This window comes from Barbus barbus, assembly GCF_936440315.1.
Source record: "Barbus barbus genome assembly, chromosome: 44".
NCBI lineage: Eukaryota > Metazoa > Chordata > Actinopteri > Cypriniformes > Cyprinidae > Barbus > Barbus barbus.
This window is the reverse complement of record NC_136722.1, coordinates 23,402,861-23,430,429: the sequence shown is the minus strand read 5'-3', so window position 1 is coordinate 23,430,429 and position 27,569 is coordinate 23,402,861. Positions and strand designations below refer to the sequence as shown.

The 27,569-nt window shown below is 37.5% G+C and overlaps 1 protein-coding gene across 1 annotated transcript; it reads left to right on the top strand.

Moving 5' to 3' along the window:
- Nucleotides 1–10,129: 10,129 nt before the first annotated feature.
- LOC306863024 (uncharacterized protein) lies at nucleotides 10,130–26,715 on the top strand. The gene is made up of 11 exons (XM_079406170.1): nucleotides 10,130–10,164; nucleotides 10,925–10,976; nucleotides 13,791–13,840; nucleotides 17,868–17,975; nucleotides 18,625–18,963; nucleotides 19,201–19,687; nucleotides 19,730–20,662; nucleotides 21,157–21,255; nucleotides 23,476–23,535; nucleotides 25,196–25,258; nucleotides 26,223–26,715. Exons 1-11 carry the CDS (start codon nucleotides 10,147–10,149, stop codon nucleotides 26,435–26,437), a joined length of 2,424 nt encoding a protein of 807 aa, XP_079262296.1. The 5' UTR covers nucleotides 10,130–10,146; the 3' UTR covers nucleotides 26,438–26,715.
- The last annotated feature ends 854 nt before the right edge of the window (nucleotides 26,716–27,569 follow it).

Genomic DNA, 27,569 nt, shown 5'->3' with positions numbered 1-27,569 from the left:
ATGTCATATGGACTATTTTTCACTGTTTCTGGGCCTTGCATGTGGTAGCATTGCTGTCTATGGAGGGTCGGAAAGCTAAAATATCTTAATTTGTGTTCCGAAGATGAACAAATGACTTACAGGTTTGGAACGACATTATGAGGGTGAGTAATTAATGACAGAATTTTCATTTTTGGGTGAACTAACCCTTAAACAATCAGTAAATTGACAGAGCTTTTAATAAATGTTACTTTCAGTATGCTTCACTGAGAAAGATGCATGTAGATACAGGAAAAGAACAGGACTACAAACTGGCAAAAGGCGAACAGGAAAAGGGCAAAGGGAAAAGATAAAGAGAGGCCAGCTGAGAAACACAGACGGAAGGCGGACGGAGGGAAGAGGAAAGAGTAACAGACAGAGAGAGACAGAGTGAGTAATACTGCAGCATGGCTTCCCTCTAGCTATAGCTTCTTGACTTGTTTATGTATGGCGGAGAGAGGAGTGAACATATGGTGTACTAAAGCGTGGACTTGTCTTCCCCACACCCACAGGGGGTCTGTCTCACTGTATCACTCACGCATGAGCAGACAGGACAGGGCGCTGTTTCCTGCGTCTCTGTGCCCTGATTATCTCTGCTGCTTACTGCATTTTGTTAGATTCGTTTACCCTAGCTCGCCTTTTCTTATTTTGCGGGGAAAAAAAGCACTTGTACATCACAATATATAACTATAATAGTTCCCTTGTATTATCTCAAAGCACAGGTTGTATCACTTGAACACTGTGCAACCACCAGTTAGAGACCTACTCGTGCAAACACTCAAAACTCAAGAAAAATATCATTTTAACTATTGCAAAGAAAAATAAATTGACTTAAGCAGCAACGTTTCATGTAAATATGTAATTATCATTTCTTAAATTAAGTTTATATGTAACATTGTTAATGTTTATATTATTGTTTGCATAATGCATACCGATTTATTTTTAGGTTTAAAGTTAATCAGTTTTAATGCAATGCATTAAGAATCAATAAATAATCACTTTAAGGCAACTGCTTGATTCTTCTTCAGTTTAAATTGATTTCTTAATGTCTGCAATATTTACAATTTTTTACAAGCAGCAACATTATGCTACCTTTTAAAATACCTTGTTGTGGACAAATTCTAAGGCATCATCACACAAATCTACAAAGATAGAAATCCCAGAATGCATTGCAACAAGCTCAATTAAATTAATACAAGAGTGTGGATACAAGAAATCAACATTAAAAAAAATATATATATATATATAATTATTAATAATAGTAATATATTAGTATATAACAATAAATACATGTTAATATTTAATTAATAAATATCATATTTATGTATAATAAATACATAAAATTTCATTCAAAACAGAAAAATATCAATATTAATTTATATTAAATATAATTTATGAACCAAGATTATTTTAGAGCAAAATTGCATAAGATAATAACTTGTTAATAAATAAATATAATTTCATTCAAATCAGAAACAATATCAACATAAATATTTTTCTTTCAGTAAAATATCATATTAAATATTATCATAAACCAAGATAAATTTGCATAGGATAATACAACGTAATATCAGATAATAAATATATTTGACATTATAGTAAATATCATATAAAATATTTTAATAATTAATAAAAATAAAAATAAATTGCTAAATACATTTCATTCTGAAAAGAAAAGTATAAATAAAATGTATAAAACACACACACAGAAAGAGAGAAAGAGATGTGTATAGTTTTTTATTTGTTTTAAGCATAAACATAATGTGATAAAAATTAGGAGTATGAAATGTAAGCTTAATTCAAGATATATTTGTAACAAATCTTAGTGTTTCTAGAACACATATCATGCAAGGACGCATCAGACCAGCACCGCTGACACACAGATTGAGGAGAATTCGACAGGAACACACACACACTCACACACTCACGACGTCCCTGAAGGTCGAAGCATTTACAAATACACGCACACACAGTTACTCCCTACAGGTCAGTGAATTCACACACAGCCGAACCCTGCAGGTTGTTTGCTGTTCGCACACACACACACCGCGGCGACACACACTCTCGCCCTGCAGGGTGGGTTGATTGACAGCTCTCCTGATGGCGGGTGGCAGCAGCTGATGTTTCCCCTCATTTCGTCTTCCTGTTGCCTGGGTCAGGTGACACCCACAGGTGCAATGGTGAGCACCCCTAGAGCTCTGCCGCTCCACTCACATATGGCTGTGTGTGTGTGTTTGTGTTGATGTTTATATGCATGTGTTTGTCACGGAGGAAGTAGGGGGGTCAGTTATTCATAGATCAGAACCACGGAGGCAGAAAGCAGATGTTACCCTTCACTGTCAGACAGACGCATACACTGACATTAACGTCACACCAGCTACAGATCTAGTGTCTCCACCGCTCCTGGCCACACATACACTGACACAAATGCCACTCGGAGTTGACGAGCGAACACTGCTGTTACTCATACTTACATGTGTGCTACTTGTGTAAATCGCTCAAATGTTGATTGAGGTTGCACATGCACGATAAACCGACAGCAGTTACTCTGATGGTCATGACCGAACTGCATTTCTTTCTTCTGTGGAACAAAAAAGAATATATTCTGAAGAATGCTAGTGGTGCAAACACTTTCTCTGTATAGATAAAAAACAGAGACATTTTTCAAAATATCTTCTTTCATGTTCCGCAGAAGAAAGAAAGTCATACAGGTTTTGGAACAAAATGAGGGTGATTGACAAAACAGTCATTTTTGAGTGAACTGTGGATAAAAAATTAAAATTTGCTGTAAATTTACTCACCCTCAGACCATTCAAGATGTAGATGAGTTTCTTAATCAGAACAGATTTGTAGAAATTTAGCATTCCATCTCTTGCTCACCAATGGATCCTCTGCAGTGAATGGGTGCCGTCAGAATATAAAAACATCACAATCATCCAAAAGTACACCAATCCAGTCAATGAATTTAGGTCTTCTGAAGTAAAAAGTTATGTGTTTGTAAGAAACATAGCCATCATTAAGGCATTTTAACTTTAAACCTTCACTTCTGGCTAAAATAATAGGAGTCCATAATCCATAAAAACGCTTCCTCCAGTGAAAAAGTCCATTGCCTCTTGTACTCTCTACCCAAATCTACACACATATTTGTTTAGGACTATTTTGGACTGTTTTCACTTATAAACTTTGCTTGATCTGTGCATATTTCTCTCCTGATTCAGACCTTTTCCACTGAACGAAACAATATTATGAATAGAGGACTTGTATTTCAAACCATTGCTTGTAGCCAGAAGCAATGGTTTGAAGTTAAAATGCCATAATGATGGATTTGTTTCTTACAAACAAGTAGCTTTTTGCTTCACAAGACATTAACTGATGGAGTGGATTATTGTGATATTTTTATCAGCTGTTTGGACTCTCATTCTGACGGCACCCATTCACTGCAGAGCATCCATTGGTGAGCAACTGATGAAATGCTACATTTCTCCAAAACTGTTCTGATGAAGAAACAAACTCATCTAGGACAGCCTGAGGGAGAGTACATTTTCAGCAATTTATTATTTTGGGGTGAACTGTACCTTTAAGATGTGAGAATTCCATTTTTGATTGGTTGAACATTTAAATCAGGTTTACACCTTCTGAACTGACAAAAATCTGGAATGATTGGAACTACGAAAGCAGATCCGTTGTGCGTTTCTGAGCAACAACAACAACTTGATTCTATTCAAACAGGATGCTACTCGAAGGGCTGTTCCAAACAATAAAACAACTGAATCCCTTTTATATGACTGTTAGTGTGCATATGATGGCCTCTAGAAGAAAATAACTTTGCAGGTTATGGACAGTGAATCCTCATGCAGGCCTTTGGATGGACAGAAATGACACACTCCAGCCATCATCAGGAATGAACCCTCGTGAACAGATTCTATCGTTCACTCTTGCTTGTACAGAATAAAAATGTAAAAATTCTGGTTGGTTGGGATAGTTCACTTCCTGTCCTTCAAAAATTCAAATCTAATCAGGTAAAGAATTGCTTCATTCTACTATTGATGCATTAAAAAACATATAGAGGGATAAAAGGAAAACACAGAGAGGGAGGGGCAGAGGAAGGAGAGGCAAAGAAAGAAAGAAGGGTTAGTTGAATAATTGATATTTGCTGAGAGCGATATGAGTTTTCTTAATGTGCCTCACAGCATTAGCTAAGAGTGCTGCTGTTAGCACCAGCACCACAGGGCCAAAAACAGACAGAGTCCCAAAAACACTTCAGCCGTGTGCTTAGTCACTCTCACACACACACACGCACACACACACACACACACACACACACACACACACACACACACACGCACACACACACGCACACACACACACGCACACACACACACGCACACACACACACGCACACACACACACGCACACACACACACGATCCCTCCCTAAAATATAAACTTATGCCTTATACTTATGCATTTAATCTGTGATCTTAATGTGTATGAACAATCACCTCGGGAACATTTTACAGACAAATGGTGAAAAAGTGAGGGGGAAAAAAAAAGTATTTTCAACTTAAGAAATAATAATCAAAAAATGTATCTTGAGCAGCAAATCAGCATATTAGAATGATTTCTGAAGGATCATGTGTAGCTTTAATACCTTAATTGTGAGAAGAAAAAAATTAATTTACAAAACAACAATAAATTAAATCAAAACATATTTTATTTCAGCTAATTGCCAAAGCAACATTTCTCTTTTTTTTTTAGTTTAACGTCATGTACTAAAATAACTAAAACTTAATTCAAATTGAATGAAAACTATATAGAAAAAATAAAAATAACTAATTTAAAACAACAAAATTACTAAAAACTTTAATTTTCTAAAAACAGAAAATACAATAAAGAAAAATATTTTAAAAATTTAAAATAAAAACTGTAATAGTATCTTAATTATACTAAAATAACACTAGCACACACAATGATTATGTAGAATTATCATTACATTGACTTATTATAAACTATGCATAGAGTTAGGGCCATACCATGCAGGAGTGTGTGTGTGTGTGTGTGTGCGTGCGTGCGTGTGTGTGTGTGTGTGTGTGTGTGAGTGTGAGTGAATGGGTGAATGGGTGAGTGAGTGTCTGTCTGTCTGTGTGTGTGTGTGTGTGTGTGTGTGTGTGTGAGAGAGTGAATGGGTGAGTGAGTGTCTGTCTGTCTGTCTGTCTGTGTGTGTGTGTGTGTGTGTGTGTGTGTGTGTGTGAGTGAATGGGTGAGTGAGTGTCTGTGTGTGTGTGTGTGTGTGAGTGTGTGTGTGTGTGTGTGTGTACTTGTACTTCTATTCTGGTGGGGACTTTGACCTGAATACACACCGCCTCGTGGGGACTCGTTTCACCGTGGGGACCTAAAGTGAGGTCCCCACGGGCAAAGCCCCACAGGCTCCTCCCAAACAGTGTTTAGACACGCCTCACGCGTTTTTTTCAAAGTCCCCATAAGGGCCCTTTTCAAGACAAAAATCTGTGTGACTGTGTATCAATGCGCCCCTGGTGATCACACAGAACATTGCAGTCCCCACGAGTAACATTGTTCCGGAAAAGTGCGGCACTTTTTCCACACTCTCTAGCGCCACCTATTGGTCAATAATAAAACGAAAATTGTAGCGCCACCTATTGGTCAATAATAAAACAAAAATTGTAGTATATATGTATTCAATATATTATTATACTATTTAATTAAAATTTTATATTACTTTATAAAATAAACAGAAATAAGTATATTTACTGTTGATGCACCAATTCAAACAGAAAATTAATTTTGACTAAGCAAATTCTTTGTTGTATTACATCATAAGGCATCAAATGATTGAACATTATTATTACTATTCTAATATATGATTATTATTTAATTCTAATATTATTAAATCATGATCAGTAAATGATAATACAGTTTTCCCCCTCTGGGATACCCTTGTGGCTGAGCCTTTCAGCATATATTAAACAGAAGAGTTTACTTTCAACAGATCACTAACAAACAATATACAGTATGTTAAAAAATCATCAGGCACTGATAATATACAATCTTTGTACCTGAAATTGGCAGCTGCTGTTATTTAAACTCATCTGGATTATGTTTTTGATATTTCACTACATACAGTTGTAATTCAGCAGATTGTGGTCATCTGTTTTTGCAATTCCTTGCACAAATGGTGTGGTATTAGATAACTACAGACATTCTACAAAGCTCTGTGCTCTCTCAAAGCCTTAAAAGTGAACTGCTAACACACTATTTTAATGTATAATGACTTTATTATTTTGTAAATGCTAACGTTAAGCTAACAGAGCTGCACATGATACCCTCAGCCCATATCTCAGAGTTGATCAGTGGTCTTCCAATACTCCGTGGGCTAGTAGCAGTGTTGGGAAAGTTACTTTTAAAAGTAATGCATTACAATATTGCGTTACTCCCTAAAAAAGTAACTAATTACGTTACTTAGCTACTTTTTATGGAAAGTAATGCGTTACGTTAGTTTTGCGTTACTTTTTAAATATGAGCAGGGCTTGATTGTTTTTAATACAAGAAATGACATTAATACAAATGTAAAAGCCCTGTATCTTGTGAAGGAAAAGTAAATTCACGTCTGTAAAGTAAAACTCAGGAGAAGAAGGTTTAACACTCTTCGGCAATAAATAAACAATGAAGCACAATTGTTAGTTTATCTAAAGTCATTTTTTCTTATTAGTCTGGTTGAACTGGATCAAAGGTCAGCAGCAAAGACATCGGTTAATAAAATGGGATTAGATACATTTGTGTTGTTTAACATATTTAATTATTGCAGTTTGCATCATATTCTGAGTTTGCATTTCACTGTTTTAATTCATTTTGATGAATACTAAATCTGTTTTTTGCGAGTGGGATGAGTTCATGCACATTCACATTTAGATCTATAGTAACAGCATGTTCACACAGCGACCTGTCAGTCAATACATGGGGAAAGAGTAACTCAGATAATTTTCTTGTAAATTAAAAAGTAATGCGTTACTTTACTAGTTACTTGAAAAAAGTACTATTATTACGTAACTGGCGTTACTTGTAATGCGTTCCCCCCAACACTGGCTAGTAGTGATGTCATGAGATTACAGAGAGCAATGCTGCTTTAGCATGACCTAATGGAGAGTGCTGATTGTGGGAGAATGGGGCCAGATACAGTACATCTCTCTTTATGAAGTTAACAGTACAGAGTGAGAGACAAACAGATCTGGATAAAAGAAATGATAAATCTGCTGGTCCAGCATCAAGATGTTAGTGCTGCTAGTGAAGTATAGGGCCGATGATTGGTTGCTAACGCTCCTGTCATTGCTCATGCAGTGTGATCACGTATGCCCTCAGTTCCTCAGTTCACAGAGCCACAGGAGCAGATAAAGGTCATAGGTCATCACAGGATGGAAGCTTTAGCACTAATATTCCTGTTAGTAGAGCGGTTCATCTGAATGAAGTGGACAGTGCTTCTCTCAGCAGATACCAGGGCCATGATGGGCTTCTGCTCTAATCTAGCAGCACACTGACTTCTCTGATTCCTAATGCTGAGTGACAAGATGATCAATATATCATAATCACTGCAGTCTAATGTGCGTATAGTACATATACACATGTAAATGTACACACAAGTCTACACAAGCTAAGCATTATTGTATGTAGTTTCAAATAATTTTGCTAGGCTCTAAATCAGGGGCTTAGTCAGGAAAACTGCACCATCATTTGTTGTATTATAGTTAGGTAACATGAATTAAATCATGTTATAGCATTTGTAAACTGAATTGACAATTATCTGATGTAGTTTGCAAAGAGAGTCTTTTTCCATTCTCCTCTACCATCCCAACTGTTATCTAGGTGAATGCATTTATATTTACATTTATTCATTTAGCAGACGCTTTCATCCGATTGGACTTACAAATGAGGAATACAAGATTCAAGATTATTATTTGTCACATACACGATTATATAGAGAGTATATAACCAGTAGTGAAATGAGTCCGGTCCGTTCCATGGACAGTGCAAATATTATAGAATACAACACAGAGGAAATATACATAAGATGAAATAAGTAAAGAACTAAATATAAACATGTGCATGACAGTATACTGTAGACTTAAATATTAAGATAAGCAGGAATGTACAAGAGAGGAATGTGCAAACAGGTTGTACATGATTGTCATGTAGCAGCAATACCAAAAAAATAAAAATAAGTAAAAATACCAAAAGACAGAAAGTGCTGTGTGCTAATGACACTGTCAGCATGAGGTAGAGATATGAATATCTTACTGATGTTAGTGATTATAAGTGGAGTGGTGTGATGTTAAGAGGCTGAGTTAGAGTTTAGGAGTGGAGGAGCCTGATGGCCCGGGGAAGAAGCTCCTCTCAGTCTCTCAGTGTTTGCCATCAGGCTCCGGAAGCGCTTGCCAGATGCAGCAGAGTGCAAACACAGTTACTAGGGTGCTTCCAGCCCTTGATGCTTCTGCAGCGTCAGGGTTAGGGTGAAGCGATTCAACTTAAGAGAAGTGCTAGCAATACACGGTTTCAATCACTGTCTAGAACATTACAAGCAAGGAGAGAGATTTTGCTTTTATTTTAAAAATAGTTAGGAGGATGCTGTTAAAGAGTTTCAAAAGCACACATGTATCAGTTCTTCTAAACTCTTCACACAGTTCTCCTAACCATCTTTCAGCTTGACACAGCAGTTCATTTCACATCCAGACTGCACTAAAACACACTTTATCACTCATAACACAGCAACCTTTAAAAACAGGGGGCATTATACAATGTTTTCTTTTGGAAAATTTCTTTACAAAACAAGAATGAGACTCTCTCTACTGTTTATAATTCACTGCAGTGTATGTTACATGCTCCATGTTTACATTTCACTACAACATTATTCCTAAGTGTTCCTCCTTTGTATAGAAGATAATGAAAGTGAAAGACTAACACGTGAAGATGTTCCGCTACAGCAACTGCTTTGATAACATTAGATTTTTTTACATTCAGAACATTTTTCTATATGATATTACAGTTCTGGCTTATTCATTTTTGTACTGTGCTAGGTTTTGAATAGTTTTGAAAACATTATGTAAACGTCACATTGTCTTGTATATTACATAAAGTTTTGGTGGTGTTTGTGTTGAAGTGATAAAGGAATTCATATAATTTGACAGATTTGGTCAATGAATGCATTTTGTGCCAAATGATAAAAATGATAGCCCACATAGACTCGCTGTGTGAAGAGTTTTGAAAAAGTGACCTAAGTATTGAGAAATGTGTCCTTGCAATTGTAAAAAAATGTAATATAGACAATTTCTAAGGACATCAACAAGAACAACAGCTCTGACTCCCATTCTGTTTCACACGCTTAATTTCAGTCCCTTCTAAGAGTCCAACAAAAGTTCACGTTTGGTTAAGATATTCATGAAAGTCATTTAATGTTAGCTGCAACTCAAGCTGCTTCTTGTGTTGTGTTAAAATAGCTAGAAACACGCAGGTTCGTGGATCTATGACACCTCAGTCTAGAAATGGTCTTCACTTAGTCAGAAACCATCTGAGAACAAGGCCTCAAGTAGAGGCTTCAGGATCACGTTTGGTCTCATGAAGACAAGCCTCACTTGTTTCAGGCCTATTTTATTTATTTTATCTCCTCTCAGAGGGTCAAATAATATCAGGTCTGATAATTACAAGCGCTAGTAATAGTTACTTTTTATTAATATCATAAAAAGGGAGTTCTAAATTGGATCCATTCCTTCATGTGTTGTTTTTAAATGTAAAATGTAATAGGCTATAAATTTATTTTTATATCAAGGTTCTGTCATTTTTTATTTGAAAAAAAACAAAAAAACAGTTGAGTCATTAAATCTCCAAGGTTGGAAAATGCATTTATTTTGTTAGAGCAAATATGCTGATTCACCGATTTGCAAAGAAAACAGAAATCCCAGAAAAACACAAAGGAAAGTCGTGTAGAGAAATGGTCGTATTGTAATGGAGCGGCGCGTTACACAGAAGCGGAGACGCGCGTCCCCACCGCGACCATCCCCTCCCCCACTCCTCCACACCTGCGCCCGCCTCAGAGATGCTCCACACACCGCGAGGAGGACCACACATGATGGACGACGGGAAAGTAAGTTTATGCATGACCCCAATATAATATTGTGCTGTTCATGTAACTTACGTATTGTTTAGACATATATCGTAGCATAAAAAGTGACGTCAGTTTATTTCTGTGCGTTAGCGCTTTTCACAATCAACATAAACTTAATGCAGCTTTGCAGAAAGTATAGATTAATGTACCAAAATGACAGTAATGTTAACAATAATATATTAATTAGGGCTGTGGATTCTTATAAGTCTTAAGATCATGTTTTAAGGCCACAGTTAGAATCGCACGGTTAACGTGTGTTTTAGCATTAATCCACTTATAAACTTCATTTACTTTAAAATGTTGTCTTAATGCTATTTCTGAATGCTATGTTGTCTTAATGCTATTTCTGAAGGACATATTTTGACCTTGATGTGTAAACTAATGTCTGAAGCGATATGTGTAGTTGGTGTTGGAGTCTGATTAGAGGCCTGCACGTGCAGAGCCATGTGGGGGGTCTGAGGCTGGATTCATGACTGGCCCACTAAAACACCACCATTATGTGTAAAATATGCAAGAGACAAGTTCAATAAATACAGAACAAGTTTTTTCTACTTCTGTAATGCAGTTTTCTAGACTGGAAAATGCCATTTTCTGTCAAATTGTTCTGAAAACATCTAGCCTTAATTCACAATATGAAATACTTTAATATATTGACTAATTACACGATTGCAGCTTAAAGTAGAGTGTAATGTAATGTTAGATCGTGATGTTTGAGTGACTGTCACACTTGTGCTTGCAGGAAGATGAAGCTGGTATCCAGTCACCTGTGGAGGACAGCTCTGGATGCACAGGTGAGCTCATCAAGTTTATAGTGTGGCAAATATTACTCAAAATTATTCTTCAAGCTTAGAATTAAAAGTAGCTTTATGAGCCAGAGTAACCCAGGCTTATAAGAGCACAACCTTGAAATAAAATAAATACCCAACATAGCCCTCATACTCTCCTCTATCGAGTGCATGGATGAGCGTGACGTACGCTTTCAATCTCACATCTTTTGTTTATAGGTAAAGAATTTAGTAATTAATTACTGGTCAGTTTAAATGGAAGTCTCAAGGCTTTTAACAATGCAGATTGTGTCAAAGCACTTAACAGTATCTAATAGGAGAATAGAGATTAAACACTCAATTTTCAGTTAAAGGCATTTCATTATTGAATGCAGAGACGTCATTGTCTAGCTCAGTTTAGTTTAATTAGGATCTGTGTAATCAAATCAACGATAATCACTAGAAATGAAGTGTCCCCAAACAAAGGTGACTTTCTTCTTTCAGACGAGTCCAGTCGGAGTTATATTAAACAATGTTTTTGATCTCCAAGCATTAGAATGAAGCATACGACTGTTATTCCAGAGGATGTTCAATCCATCATAAATCATGGGTCACACGGCTCCGGGGGGTGAATGAAGCGATCTGTAGCGATCCCGTGCGTTGTTGTTAGGGGTGTGCGATATGACGATCTTTGATCGTGGATGATAAAAATGTGTCCACGATCTGCTTTTGAAGAAATATGGTAGTATGGTGCTCCAGCACATATTCTATCAGCTCAGTTCTGGCGCCGCCGTCTCTATATACTGTACAACACCACATACATTCACATCAGTCAGCGGTAGAGTTACTCTCACAGGACACTGCACTTATTCACAATCACAAAACTACAGTATTTGCGTGTTTTAAAGCCTTTACTGGATAAACGTTTCATTCACTCTCATCTGACGAGAGCGCACACCCTCCTGTACCCCCGAAGCGCTCGCACTAGGGCCTGTCTAACAGCGCCTGATTACTGAACTAACTTATCTTGCGCTAATACTGTCAAAACACACAAGGTTTACATACAGACTCAGTTGGTTATCTCTAAAATGAAAGTAAACAGCTGAGAGAGAAGCAGATGCGTGTCTGTATATTAGATGCGTGCAGCTCTTAAAGGGACAGGACACTAAACATGCTGTCAGCTGTCATTAAAGGGATAGTTCACTCTAAAATTACATTTCTGTCATTTACTCAGTCATGTTGTCCCAAACCTCTATTAATTTCTTGTGCTGAACACAAAAGATGATATTTTGAAGAACGAGGGTAACCAAACAGTTCCTGGTCCACATTGACTTTGATAGAAAGAACAATCCCATGGAAGTCCCTGAGGACCAGCAACTGATTGCTTTTCTATCTTCTTCAAAATAGCATTTATGTTCAGCAGAAGAAAAAAACTCACTCAGGTTTAAAACAACTTTTGAGTAAATGATGGTATAAATATAATACACTATGCCAGAATCGACAGACAGATGACATCATTTTTATTCTTTAATGTTAAAACAACAAAACACAACGAGAAAAAATTATAATAATACAGTTGCTTTAGTAGGAATCAATCTATAAAGTGTTTTATTTTTATATTTGTTCATTCAATTTCTTGAATGCTCTGCTAAATACATCTATTGTACCTGAAAATGAAACACTGTTTTATTTGTATATTATGGGTATTTGTAATGTGTATCTTTGTTCTTATTTTTAATAACAAATATAAAATAATTACATATTTTTTATCTTCGCCCACTTTGGCCTAAATATCCACCATTCTTTTTATATTTTGTTACCTTAAAAGGCTTTGTCTTTATAATAGGGAAATTATTTAGGCTGCTCAGACAAAATAGTCAAAGCAACATGACAAAGAATCGTGATAAAATTGTGAAATCGTGATATTTCTAAAAACCGTGATATGATATTTTTGCCATATCGCCCACCCCTAGTTGCTGTAATAACAATATCCATATTTAAGAAGTTTGAAGCACTTCCTGTCAGTTCCTGTGACGGTCATACACGCGTTCACACGAGCGTGTCGCTCCAGCGGACTCCGGTCTGCGGTCTGACTGTTAGAGGCATACGGCTATGGTTAGAGGAAGTGAGAGAAAAGTGTTCATAAGTCCTTAAATATGGATATTGTTATTACAACAATGTACGGGATCGCTACAGATCGCTTCATTCACCCCCCGGAGCCGTGTGACCCATGATTTATGATGGATGAAACATCCTCTGGAATAACAATCGTATGCTTCATTCTAATGCTTGGAGATCAAAAACACTGTTTAATATAACTCCGACTGCATTCGTCTGAAAGAACAGTCACCTACACCTTCGAAGGTGAGTAAAAGACAGGCTGATTTTAATTTTTGGGTGAACTATGCCTTTAATTTGGAATCGAAACCTGCATTTTTTTGTTATAATGATTATAAATTTTCTTTACGGGTTTATTTAAAAAGAGAAGAGATCATCTGTAGAAAGTAAACCAAGTAGTTAATTATATCTGCTGCTTTTAGTTAAAAAAAAATTAATTTCAAAAACCAATTCAATATGTGTACTTTTTTTGTTAAATATTTGAAATGCTTTCAAATGACATACTATTTGGTGTGGTAGCATTAATCAGTTTAAAAGGACTAGACATATGATTATGTTATTGTGAAAAATACCTTTCTGAAATATTACATTTTTATTTTTACATGCATTCATTGTTGGTGAAAATGAACTTCTAGTGTCTTCTCTAATATTTTACAAACGTTTGAACAGCCTGGCATTGTTCTTTGTGAACCTAAACAAGCTTTTGTCTTCTGTGAATTACAGCGGATGATGTGGCAGACGGTCCTGAAAAGAAGATCACTAGTGATTCACAGGTCTGGATTATTCAACACCTAAACTCTCCCAAGCCATTAGGGCTGTGCGATTAATCGAAATAGAATCGTAATCGCGATTTGAGACGTTGCAATTTGCTAATTGCAAAGCCTGCGATGTGGACGTGCTATTCCTCCGTTCCAGAGCATATGCATGACTGCCAGCCTTGAGTGACAGTCTTACTGACCAACAGAGTGACCTCCGTTCCCCCCGATCAGCACTGCTCTAGCCAACTGATTAAACACCCACCATCTAAAAAGGGTCCGATCGAAAGTTAGGCAAATTAAAACTAAAGAAAAACGTATGTAACTTCAGCCTCGAAATGACAGAAAACGAACAAAAAAGGTCATTTGCAAGAGCTGCGTCACAACGCATATCAAGAGCTCCCTTATCGGTTCTGCTTTCAGTCCTGGAGAATAAAAGATACATCTTTAGATGTTTTTATTAGTAGGCTACATCAACATTATCTTACACATTTGATCTCCCCAACAGATTAATTTGAAGTAAGTTTATACGGCATGTTGGCTAATTCAGAAGAGCGCGCACACAGCCGTGTCTCTGAATGCTTCTCATACTCGCTCCGCTCTGCCCCACGCTGAGCGTCTCACACGTCTCACGGACGAGCCGGTTACACGCAGCCTGTCTCGTAATGCTCTTTATACTCGCGGTCTGGCGTCCGGTTCTGCTCCGCAAGTCTCTCACGAGCGCATCTGGTAATATGGACGAGGCCTGACGCACGCGCACAACCTGTGTCCACTCGCGCCTGGCTCCGCGTTTAAAACTAATGTAAATTAAGTCTAACTGCTTGATAATTTCACTTGGATGAAATAAAACATTCAGCACATTTCCCACTTGTTCTTAAAATCTCAAATACTTAAAAATGAATAAATCAACCCATGTAATACTTTAATAACTGACTAAACAAATACAGTTCTTTATTTATAAAAAATAAATAAATCTTTCCTGTGAAATTCAGTAATTCTGTAAAAGTAGTAATGCCATTATAATCTTCCCTGCAGAAAAACAAAAAAAAAGCCAGTAGACCCCCTCCCAAAACACAAAAGAAAATGTAATGTATTTAAGGGTTACGATGGGAATTGTATTGGTTTTGATGTAAACTATAATGGTGTCTGCTGGTATTTAATGCATTCTATTGATGGGATGTAATCTAGCAGATGGCAACTAGGGATGGGCGATATCTTATCGTTTGCGATATACCGTTGAAAATTCTCCTCACGATAACAATTTGTCTCCTCACGATAATAACGATAAGTCTAGTTGATGACGTAGTTTTGTGCGCGCCCGATTCACTGTTGACGTGCGGAGTGAACAGTGCGCTCAAGGCACAAGTGCTCCTAAAAAGAAAATTAAGCGTAGAACCCTGAGATATATTTCTCATGTGAGGAGCCCCAATTTTAAGTTTTCTTTTTTATTATTATTATTATTATTAAGTTGTTTCATTATCAGGAAAAAATGCAAGTGATCCGCGCGAGCACCTCCCTGTCATGCATGCGCATTCTTTTCCGCACAAACACTTGAATATGAATAATAGTCTAGACTCTAGAGCATAGCCTCATAAACTTGTTTTAATAAATCGCTTATGCATTAAATAAAGATACAAAACAGGTTGTTAAATATGCTGAATATATTGTTCAAATATTTATAAAATGTGAAACTGTAGCTAATCTTATTCGCAGTCTAGCATTTTGCATCTGCATAACATAGTGAATTATTTTTTAACATGCAATGATACAAATAAAACCAAACCAAAAAAAAAGTAGACAAATAAGAATGATGTAGCCCACATCTCTTGAGCGTCTCACTCAGCATGCGCGCGCCGAACACGCAAAATCTTGCTCTCTGCATGAATGCAACGCAGATGGCGACACAAGTTAGTTTGAAACACATAACAAGTGTAAATAAGATAATAATATTAACAATGAACATTATATGACATTTAAAATAGTTTTGGCGATTTTTCCTTCAGTCCGCCTGTGCATTTCTGACCCAAACAGCAAAGCAGCTAAATCTCCACGATGTTCTCGTTAAATATGCAATTTCTGAGATATTACAATGAATTAATTTCTAAAATGTTATGATATGGAAAGCCTGAAACAGATCAAAGCAGTATAGCCATACACAGGCTTTCAGTCATCAGCAACATGCATGCCAGTATGCATATGATTTAATATGAAGCGTCACGTATTATTATGGTTGATAAGAGCAATTAATGGAGATGAGCTGTTGATCATAATTAGCATGGCCATAAGTTGGCTTTGTACAGAAAGTTTCAAGTTAATTGTATTAATTACTATATAATGAAATTAACTTAATCTTTAAAACGTTACGGACGTGACAGCGCTGAAGCGTCCTGACGTCATAAATCTAGACCAAATCCAGAAATCATCGCTGTTTAGACAAAGTGAGTGTATTTACTTTTCAGACAGGCCTCCATCTTTCTACAAAATACTTACTGTTGACATAAATTTAAAAATGGGCAGTCTTTGATATCTCATTTCAAAATATGAAATACAGTCGAATGAAAATGTATTTTTACTATAGGTGCACCCCTCATATGTGGGGGATAAACATAGCGATTTCCTTCAAATTTCTATTGAAGCACGTTAATGCAGTAAAATACAGACCTAAACGCACAACTCAAACAGGGGTTTGTTCTTTTGGTAAAAACTTAATTTTTTCATGGTAAGGTTGACATTTGCATGGAATTATTCATATGTATTATATTTACATTCTAATGATATAGATCGTCATTTGTATCGTTATCGCAATAAATACCTGAAATTATCGTGATAAATTTTTTAGGCCATATCGCCCATCCCTAATGGCAACCAATAGAACAACAGTAATTCCTATTGGAATAATGCCCAAAACAAAAAGGAATTTTGTAATGTTTTTTAGGGAAACTATAAGAATTTCTGTAATGGTTTCTATTGTTTTGTTTTTTGTTTTTTTCAGCAGGGTAACGATACTCATACTGTGCTGCACATTATTGACAATATTGAGCTGAAGCTTGACTTTGCAAATTTAAAATCACAAATCAAATCGCAGTCGCAATATCTGTCAAAAAAAACATCGCAATTAGATATTTTCCCCAAATCGCACAGCCCTACAAGCCATTACAAAAGCCCATCTGCACCAGCAAGCATGCAGACGTTTGTGTCAGGCAAGCACCTGAACCCTACAGTCAAACACAGTTGTGTTGCAGGATACTGTATCCATTTCTAATTTGACTCTTAACGAGTTGTTTAGTGTAATATAGGGAATCTCCTGTGGCTCACCTCTGTGTCTGCTGTCAACAATAAGTCCTTATTTAAAGGTTCAGTTCTGAAGGTAGCATAAATAGCAAAAGAAAAGCTTCCAAAAAAACTTTAAAACGTAGTTTTTTTGTCTTGTAGTTTCAGAAGCATCACTTGAGTCGCCTCCAGAAGCTTAGAGCGCATCACAATGCTTGTGAAGAACGATACATGAAGGCGTACACAAAAACTGTAAATGATGAAGAGGAGAAGACTTTATATTTATATCAGAGCATGAAAACAAAGGTTAGTTGTATTAAGTCTTTTGTATGGCTTCATTTGCTAGGTCAGTCTTATGTTTGTTAAGTTAATTTTGAGTTATCATAACATCAAACTTATCGTTTTCAGTTAGCAGGTCTCTCTAGTCAGCGGTTGGTCCACAAATTGTTAACGTGTTAGCTTGCATTAGAGGGTCTGTGTTAGATTCAGACATAGTAGGTACCCTAGACGGTGAGCCACGGGACGCCCAAAATAAAGCTTTAATAAAGCCTGGTGATTTTTACTCTTTTACTTGTTCTGATTAAAGAAATGTTGGGGAGTTCTGGTAACCGTCTGTTTTCAAGAATGTTGATGCGATCTGTGTTGTACAAGGTGAAAGGAGATCATTTTTGGCTAACATTGTACTAACTGAAGCACAGCTAAAACAGCTTTCCGAGCTAAAATGAATTGCCATTAAAAATGTGCATTTGAGTGTATTTTTCTGATCATTTTTCAGGAAAGACATCAGTGCTCCGACGGTAGTGATTGTACCGTGACCCTTGACCCCACTCCAGACAAGGACACGGACACTGTACCTGAGCTCCTAAGAACTGACAGCGTAATCGTAAGTTTATTATCTTAACATACTTATATGAAAAGTGTCCCTTTGTCCTGCACATATGAAACAATAATAATCTATAATAACGGTGTAATAATGAAGGAACTGTGCTGCTGTACCACGAGTGCAGCAGGCGTAATAAAAATAGGATAACTTCCGTCAACATATCCAATGTGACCAACTGCTTGCACAGGGAGCGTGTCTTGCAAGCTGGGGACTATTTCCACAGACTCTGTGTAATATCACTGCTCCTGCTGCACACATGGTACGGCAGCACAGTCCCTTGATTATTACGCTGGAATGAGATTATAGTTCCTAGCCATATCGGCACAGAAAATATAACTTTTCATTTTCCGTCAGTCTTAGTACACGATGTAACTACAGAAGAGTCAAGTCTTAAATAGGAAAAATATCAAAACTCTTTGGTCATTTTTGAGTGCGATGCTAATGGTCTAATCCGATTCAATGATCTATGCTAAGCTATGCTAAAAGTGCTACCGCCAGACCCGGAGATCGGCTGAATGTTTACTAACTGTTTAACTCTTGGGGAATTGGAGAATGAGCCTATTTTCAAAAATAGTGGCTTGTTCCTTTAATATGTTGTCGGCCATGGCATTTCTGATCAAGACCTCTAACTCGTAGCTTTTATTCACAGCTTAACAGAAAAATGCTTGGAGAATATCTGTCCAGTTCAGAGCTCAGTGAGGAAGAATATATACCAGAGACAGAGGAAGAATCTGAAAGTAACACTTCAGCAGAGGAAGAGAGTGGTTCAGCAAAAAAGAAAGCAAGAAACAAGAAAAGTAAAGGAAAGATAATGTCAAAAAAATCAAGATCTCGACCACTGAAAAGGAGGCGTCTGACACGTTCTTGTTCTTTGGCTAAGAGTGGAAGCAAAGAATCCTCTTCATCGGACAAAAACAATACCGGAGAATCCTCCTTATCTGATGAACCTGAAAGCAGGTCCTCTTCACCTCATAATTCTGAAGTTACAGTCATGATGCTGAAGAAGAAAGAAGACGGAGGCAGACTGTACAACAAGAAGTTCTACTGCCTATTTTGCTTCAAACCTTTCAGTAAAATGGCGCGCCACTTAGAATCGAAGCACAAAGACATGCCAGAAGTGGCAAGAGCGCTTGCATTTCCAAAAGGCTCTAAAGAGCGAAGACTGCACCTGAGTTTTTTAAGAAATAAAGGTACCCGTTCTCATAATGCTCAAGTGCTTAAAGAGGGAAAAGGATTTGTAATCCCCCGACAGCAATCTGTTGCACCAGTAAAACCAAGGGACTACTTGCACTGCGTAAACTGTGCAGCGTACCTGAAAAGGAAATCAATGTGGAGACACATGCAGAGATGCCACCTAAGCCAGAAAGTCAAAGGAATGAAGCCAGGAAAAACTCGAGTTCAGTCGCTTTGCACGTATACTGAACCAGTTCCAGATGGTGTGAATGCACGATTTTGGAAAATGGTGCATGAAATGCATGAGGATGAGATAACAAATGTGGTCCGCAAAGAGCAAATCATATTAAAATTAGGGCAGCATCTCTTTAATAAGCATGGCCATGATGTCACAAAACATGAATATATCAGACAAAAGATGCGTGAGACAGGCCGCCTGGTCCTCCAAGGAGGAAAGAACAGCAAGTTGAAGGAGGTGTCAGATTTCTTCATCCCGGCTAATTTCCCTCATGTCATTGAAGCGGTTCACAGTGTGGCTGGCTTAAATGAGGAAACAAGCACGTACAAAGCACCATCTTTAGCCCTGAAGTTAGGGCACAACCTCAAGAAGATGGCTAACATTATTGAATGTGAGGCAATGATGTCCGGTGATAAGAATGCCCTTAGCAATGTGCAGGCCTTCAAACAAATCTGCGACACTAAATGGAGTGAGTGTGTGTCATCCCAGGCCCTCCGAAATTTGAGTGAAGCAAAATGGAACTCTCCACAACTTCTTCCCTTTGCTGATGATGTGAAAAAAATGCACCAGTATCTTGACAGCCAGAGTAAGAAGTATCAAACAAAACTCGAAGAACAACCAAGCATCAAGAACTGGTCAGAACTGGCAAAGGTGACACTCTGTCAGGCAATAATGTTCAATCGTAGACGGGAAGGAGAGGTGTCCAAGATGCCCCTCAATGCTTTTATACTGAGAGACACCTCATCGACTCATCCAGATGTAGAGCTTGCTTTATCAGACCTTGAGAAGTCACTTTGCAAGCACTTCCAGAGAATTGAAATAAGAGGCAAACGTGGACGAAAGGTCCCCATTCTTCTCACACCAGATATGGTGACATCGATGGAGTTGCTTGTGAAGACTCGCCGCAACTGTGATGTGCTCGATGAGAATGTGTTCATGTTTGGAAGACCACAAGCACTCAGTCACTTCAGAGGATCGGATGTTATTCGTCAGATCGCTCAAAGCTGTGGAGCAAAACACCCAACTGCATTATCCTCCACCAAACTGAGGAAGCACATGGCCACCATGTCCAAGGTCCTCAACTTAAAGGACAATGAAATGGACGACCTCGCTGACTTCCTAGGACACGACATCAGGGTCCATCGCCAGTATTATCGCCTGCCCGAAGGAACATTACAGCTGGCGAAGATCAGCAAAATACTTATGGCCATGGAACGAGGACAGTTGTCTGACTTTAAAGGAAAGAACCTAGATGAGATCCAGATTGATCCACAAGGTAAACAGGCATGAATAAATAAGTAAACTCATTTACACTAGTGGTGGGAGAAAAAAAATCGAAAAATGAAAAAGTAGCCATGTGCAGTAATATTGAAAAATGAGGATGCGTTGCATTCTGATGCATGGTGATTTTGAATTGAATTGAAGCGTTGACATGATAATCTTAATCGAAACAAATAGTGAAACCAGTGCCAATTCGCACCCCTAATTTTAAAGGGTTACTCCACCCCAAAATGAAAATTTTGGCATTAATCACTTACCCCATGCCATTCCAGAGCTGTAAAAGCTGCAATGGAACGATACGCTGTTTGCGTTCAAATCAAAGCGTAAATACGTGTAGAAGACGTATCGTTGCATTGCAGCTGACACAGAGCAGCGCACGCTCAGCAGGAACACCACTGTCGATTATAGACATTTGTTGAATGTAGCTGTTTAAAAAATGTTTAGTTTGCTACCTGATTATTTTGTCTATGTGATTGCTGTATTTTCTAGAGAGAGTCCTGATGGACAGTGATGGATCAGAGTCTGAGAACGAGAAAGAAATGACCGAAAATGATGCTTCACCTTCACCTTCACCTTCAGATTCAGCAGGTATGTAGTGTGTGTCGTGCCGCCTTTGCTCAGTAGGCAATAATGACCAGTGACGACTTGAATTAAAAACAAAAGAGCTGTTTATTGTGGTTTTGTGCAGTGTTATAGACCTTTTTCCTGAGTAAGTGAGCGGCTCCATGATGGATTCTAACTTCCGTTTGGATGCTCTCGTTTTCCGGTCTCCATAGAAATCCGTTAAAACACGATAAAAAGATTGACTGAATTGAAACTTTTTCAATATAACTAAATATAAAAATGTGCGGAGGGTTAAGCTGTGCTGTTGTTGGCTGCCACAGTAACGTAATAAACTAAGGAATTCCTTTAAAGCACTTGTTTTGCGTTCCAGAAATCCTGTCATGTCCGGAGCTGTATGCAGCGCTTAAGTTAAAATACTGGGTGTTAAATAATAAAATGTTCAAATAATGTTTGCTCTTATCATTCTGTGGACAAAATCCTGTGACCCTCACCCCGATCAGGAGCTGTACATTCACAACCTTATTATGCATCTAACAAATACGTGGAACATTATTTGTCATCTACTGCAATCAGCTATATCAGCTATTTAATGTAAATGAGAAAAATCCTATACTGATACACAACACTGCCAAGGTCTCTGGAAGAGGTTTGGATAGGTGAGGGTTATGTGCTCTGTGGCTGAGTGAGCAGTCCGGTGGTGGGGATTTCATCCACTGCTTGTGCTGGTAATAATGCAGTGGAGAAGGAGCAGGAATCCGTTTCGACAGCCTTGAACATGAAGTGCTGGAGGATGCTGATCTCCTGGAGCACCAAAGGGTCCTAAAATCTGGAACATGCAGGTGTGGCCGTGGAGTAGGTGCAGAAGGTCCTTAGCCTGGAACACACAAGCAAAGGTACCTTGAAGTGAAGGTTTGCTCGCCGGAGCTTAACCTTGTTGCAGATGTCTGTGTGTCTTCTGCCCGTCTGGGCTAGAGACCCAGAATTTGGTCGATCCGTTTTGGCTCTCTAGGATGGAGACTCAGGACGTGCTGCATCTGTTGTTGTCTCGCTGGACGAAGACTCTGAAGTCTGAACGTAGAGTATCTCTTTCCTCGCAGGCTGGAGGCTCAGAATGTGGTCGTATCTGTTACTCAGGACTTGGTATCTGTTAGTGTCTCTTCCCTTATGGGACTCAGACTCAGAACATGGATGTTTCTGTTTTTATCTCCTACCCCGCAGGCTGGAGACTCAGATCGCTTGTTTCTGTTGCTGCCTTCCCTGTAACAGGCCGGAGACTCAGAACATGGAGTGTCTTTTGGGAAGGTACCTTTATCTCTTTCTGATGAGAAGGAGATTGCAATCTGGCACTTCTCCATTTCCAGGCTGTGATTGGCTGTTTCCATCAGAGGCCTTCTTTCCTCCTGTGAACCGTATTTGCGTTGTCCAAACTCACATTCAGAAAAGTGTCACTAAAGCTTTTTCCAATGCATTATTCACTTACCAAACCACAACCAGAATACCTTTGGCAATGTTACGAACACATTAAGTCCAAACATGATGGAAGAACAACTTCTTGCCCTCTAAGAGGTGTCTGGCCGTTGTCCTGGCATCTTTATCTGATGGCGTTGGACAGTTTGCTTATGTTAGTCCACCAAGATCCAATCAAAATGTAGCAAACCTTTGTCCACTGTTGTGGTCAGAGAGCCCTGTTCACTACAGATGTGTTTTCAATGCAGCTAACCTCGCGTCGCTTCATGTCATCTTCCCACTCATTAAACTATGACAGGTGCTTTACTGCAAAAACACTGTAAAGTGATGAAAAACGGCGCCACGTGATTTTAAAATCATTTGAATTGGTTTCACATTATATTATATCAGCTCGGAAAATATGTAAATGTGAGTAGAAAACAGAGACCGGAAATATAAAGCATCGTTCTAAACGTTCAGAAAAATGTCTATACAAGAAGTGCAGTGCGCACGCGTCGTTCATTATTCATCCGTCCAGCATGCTCTCAGTCTAGAAACGCATTATGGGCAACATATTCTGAACGTGTACAGGACATTAAATGAGTATTTAAACTGTTACTGCTGGCATTATTGGAGAACAATTAAACTTTCTCACTATTACTAATCTAATTTAATTCACAACAGTCTGAAAGGGAACGATGGGAAAGCTAGAAAAGGCTAAATATTACTGGAAGAAAAACATTGAGTGTGCTTGCTGATATTTAGGAGTTGTTATTGAATAATCTTTTATGTGTCCAGATAAATCAAAGAAGTCCTCTGCTGGAGTTGGACAACACAAAAATAAAGAACCACCCAAAGGTAATGCGATTTAATTTTTAGACCATTTGACCGATTCTAGATTTTTTTTACGATTTTTAACTAGTCAACTTAAAAAATGTAACTACAACATGATTCAAATGATCGTTTTCTTTATTAATCCTCTATTTAAAGCAAACTCTAATCCAGGTGCACCACATGAAGTTGTCAACATGATGTAAATATTAAAGTATCTTTTACAGAAAAGATGCATGAACTACAACTACATCTTGTTCAAACTTGTCTTATTATGTTCAGATATAATAGGAGGAAAATGCTTTAAAATAAATCTCAAAAGTCAAGGTAATTCAAATTCAAAATGACTGAAGATAAAACACCAGTAGATTATTATTATGTATAAATGCATCTTTCAGTCTGTCACATGAAATATCAGACATACAGCAGTTACAGGTTTCCATTGTTGTTTTTTTCTGTGTAACCATGGATGTGTTTAACTGTTGCGCTCGCATCAGCTGCTCATTCTAAACAGCGCTCAACTTAAAAGACATTCACTCCCATATTCTTGCATGTTTCTCCTATTCCTCTGCACGCGGCACATCTTTATCAACACAAGTGCATTCTATGTGAATGAGGCCTTGCGATATGAGCGCGTCACACGTTTGGTAATATTTTTATTTAAAAATTGTGAATCCTTAATTTCTAAAAAATAAAATAAATTTGAATTAATCGATTAAATCCAGCCCTACATCTGATATTGTTGTACTTGTAAAAAGAGTTAAATTCCGTACAGTGCTTTTATTATTTTTATATCCTATACAGGTCCTTCTCAAAAAATTAGCATATTGGGATAAAGTTCATTATTTTCTGTAATGTACTGATAAACATTAGACTTTCATATATTTTAGATTCATTACAACACAACTGAAGTAGTTCAAGCCTTTTATTGTTTTAATATTGATGATTTTGGCATACAGCTCATGAAAACCCAAAATTCCTATCTCAAAAAATTAGCATATCATGAAAAGGTTCTCTAAACGAGCATAGAGAATCTGTGGGATATTGTGAAGAGAAAGTTGAGAGACGCAAGACCCAACACTCTGGATGAGCTTAAGGCCGCTATCGAAGCATCCTGGGCCTCCATAACACCTCAGCAGTGCCACAGGCTGATTGCCTCCATGCCACGCCGCATTGAAGCAGTCATTTCTGCAAAAGGATTCCCGACCAAGTATTGAGTGCATAAATGAACATAATTATTTGAAGTTTGACTTTTTTTGTATTAAAAACACTTTTCTTTTATTGGTTGGATGAAATATGCTAATTTTTTGAGATAGGAATTTTGGGTTTTCATGAGCTGTATGCCAAAATCATCAATATTAAAACAATAAAAGGCTTGAACTACTTCAGTTGTGTTGTAATGAATCTAAAATATATGAAAGTCTAATGTTTATCAGTACATTACAGAAAATAATGAACTTTATCACAATATGCTAATTTTTTGAGAAGGACCTGTACATGCTATATTATATTTGTATATCCTGAGAAGAGAAGTGAAAAGATGTTTTTGTTGTTGTTTCACCTGTTAATCTTTGTTAAATACATGTGTGACACAGTTACTGGTAACCATTTAGTCAGTATTCTATGCCATTACTGAATATTGCATATATTGAAAGTCTTTTCAGTTTTGCTCATTTGTTTATAACAGGCAAGACTGATAAACAACTGCAGCCGAAAGGCAAGGACTTGGAGGAACCACACACAACGAAGAGTAAGCTATTTTCAAATGTCTTATGAAATAGGTCACACTTTCCATTTTTCTGTGAAAGTTCAGTCAAAATCAAGTAATTTCAATAGGAATCTGCACAAAAAAACATTTTGATGACAACAGAATTCCCTTGATTTTCATGTGGAGCTGAAATTTGGAGAGGTTTGACACGACCGTATAGAAAGTGTGTGTTTTTCAGTGATCTGCATTGATGGAGATTTGTTACAGCAGCATGGCAGATAGATCCAAAATGGACAAAGTCTTCATTTCAGTGGTTTCTTCTTAGACAGTTTTGTCCAATAAAACACTGCATTTTTGCGGCTTAATATTCATAGACAATAGTCCATATTGACCTACGTTTGATGTATCCATCCAAAATATGACTGGATTCTGTGATTTTTGTCTGTTTTCTGCATCGTGGAAATCATAATTTGTCAAGAAGGAAACACTGTATGATTGCAATGTGAATGGGTCTAATTAAAGTATCAACAAAACTCCTGTAGACTGCAGTGCAGCTAGAGATGTCAGAATTGGATAAAAACATTTACAAAAGCTCTTATTAGATTTTTAGATGTGTTGCTGTTGGTCACCCTGGGCCAATATGATTCAAGCATATGTGCAGCTTTTAATTAGCAAAAACCTATTTCAGACCAGTATCTACTGAAGGCTTAAACATGAAAAGAAAGGGAAGGCTTGTCCAGTACAAAGTTCCCGTCACCAATTTCCCATGCAGTAATTTATGATTAAGACCAATAAAACTGAATAAATGAAATGTTTAGTCATTTTTGTCCTTATCTTAGATATTGACTGAATTACCAGCAGTTTTGTTTCCCATTGTTACTTGGTGACATGCATGTAAACGTGCCAGAATTGACAGATTTTCAACCATGATTTTATCAAAAAATGTGTCGATGTTTTGAGTCACTTTTAACTAATCACAATTACTAATTACTCTTGTTTTATTCAGGACTGTCACAGAACCCCCGGAGAAAGTGGTCTCCAGAGGAGATTGAGGCTGTGGAGAAGACTCTGATGGACAGCATCAGGTCTGGACAGGTTCCTGGTAAAGCTCAGTGTATGGAGTGTATTGAACGCTCTCCAGCAGCACTTCAAGGGAGAAGTTGGGAGGGCGTCAAATTTTATGTTAAGAATCGTATTGATTCTTTAAAGCGAAAAATGTAACAGAAAAGGGGAAAGGGCCTTTATCTGGATGTTTTTTCCTGTTGAAGGCAACAAGTTTGTGTTTGTTGCTTAGAAAACAAATTTCAGTACGTTAAGAGTACTTTCAAGTGAAGTGTTTTAGAGAATTAAAAAGTCAGCTGTGTTGAGTTTTTAGTTTCACAAATACAGATAATGTAAACAATCACCGAGCTGAAATGACACAATTTTATTCTTACGCAGCCTGTTGCATATTGTGCAAGTAGTGTTAAATACTGAATAAAAGAGTGATGCATTTGATCTGTTCATCTTCTCCAGAGTTTTGTGTGCTGTTACAAGCCTGATATTGATAGAAATATATAGCATTATGAATGCCAGGCATGTGGTGTTTTAATTCAGAGTGGATTCCAGTATGCACAGATCATTATTATTTAGCAAAGACCATGATACCCATGGTGTCAATGCTCCATGAACATATCCTGCTTGTCTTAAAACATGACTTGTCTTAGTTATCATTTGGACCTTTTCAGATTTTCAAAACTGAAGAAAATTAGATGTGTTAAACAGGAGGTGAGGTAAGGCTTTTTTCCACCGTTTACATCCCCAGAAATGGTCTATTCAAATACAGTTGATGGTTAATTACTGAAAGGCAAGATAAAATATATAAATACAGACACATTTATCCCTTTTAAACAACTCTTTAATGATTGTCTAAACTTAAACTTAGTTGTTAATCTTATAATGGTTTATTATTCTTATAAAATAGATAATCTATAGATAATTCATAATAGTGACACCCAATGGTGGTTTGTGGTAAGACACAATAGTGACGTCCCCGCCAGAATAGAAAAACCTGACAAAAATGAAGCTTTTTAAACTTAAGTTTTTTTGATAATAAATATGTTTTTTTGGGATCAAAAATTATTCCTGACACCTCTGACTTAAAATTATTGCTTTATTGTATTTAGAAATTACGGTCCCCATGTGTAACCTTCTAGTCATGAGTCCCCACAAAGTAACAAAAACAAGTATGTGTGTGTGTGTGTGTGTGTGTGTGTGTTTGTGTGTGTGTGTGAGTGAATGGGTGGGTGAGTGAGTGAGTGTCTGTCTGTGTGTGTGTGTGTGTGTGTGTGTGTGAGTGAATGGGTGAATGGGT

Coding starts and splice junctions, on each gene's coding strand:
- LOC306863024 (XM_079406170.1), top strand. Junction 10,977..13,790: donor GGACAGCTCTGGATGCACAG/GTGAGCTCATCA, acceptor TGTGAATTACAG/CGGATGATGTGGCAGACGGT. Junction 23,536..25,195: donor AAATAAAGAACCACCCAAAG/GTAATGCGATTT, acceptor TGTTTATAACAG/GCAAGACTGATAAACAACTG.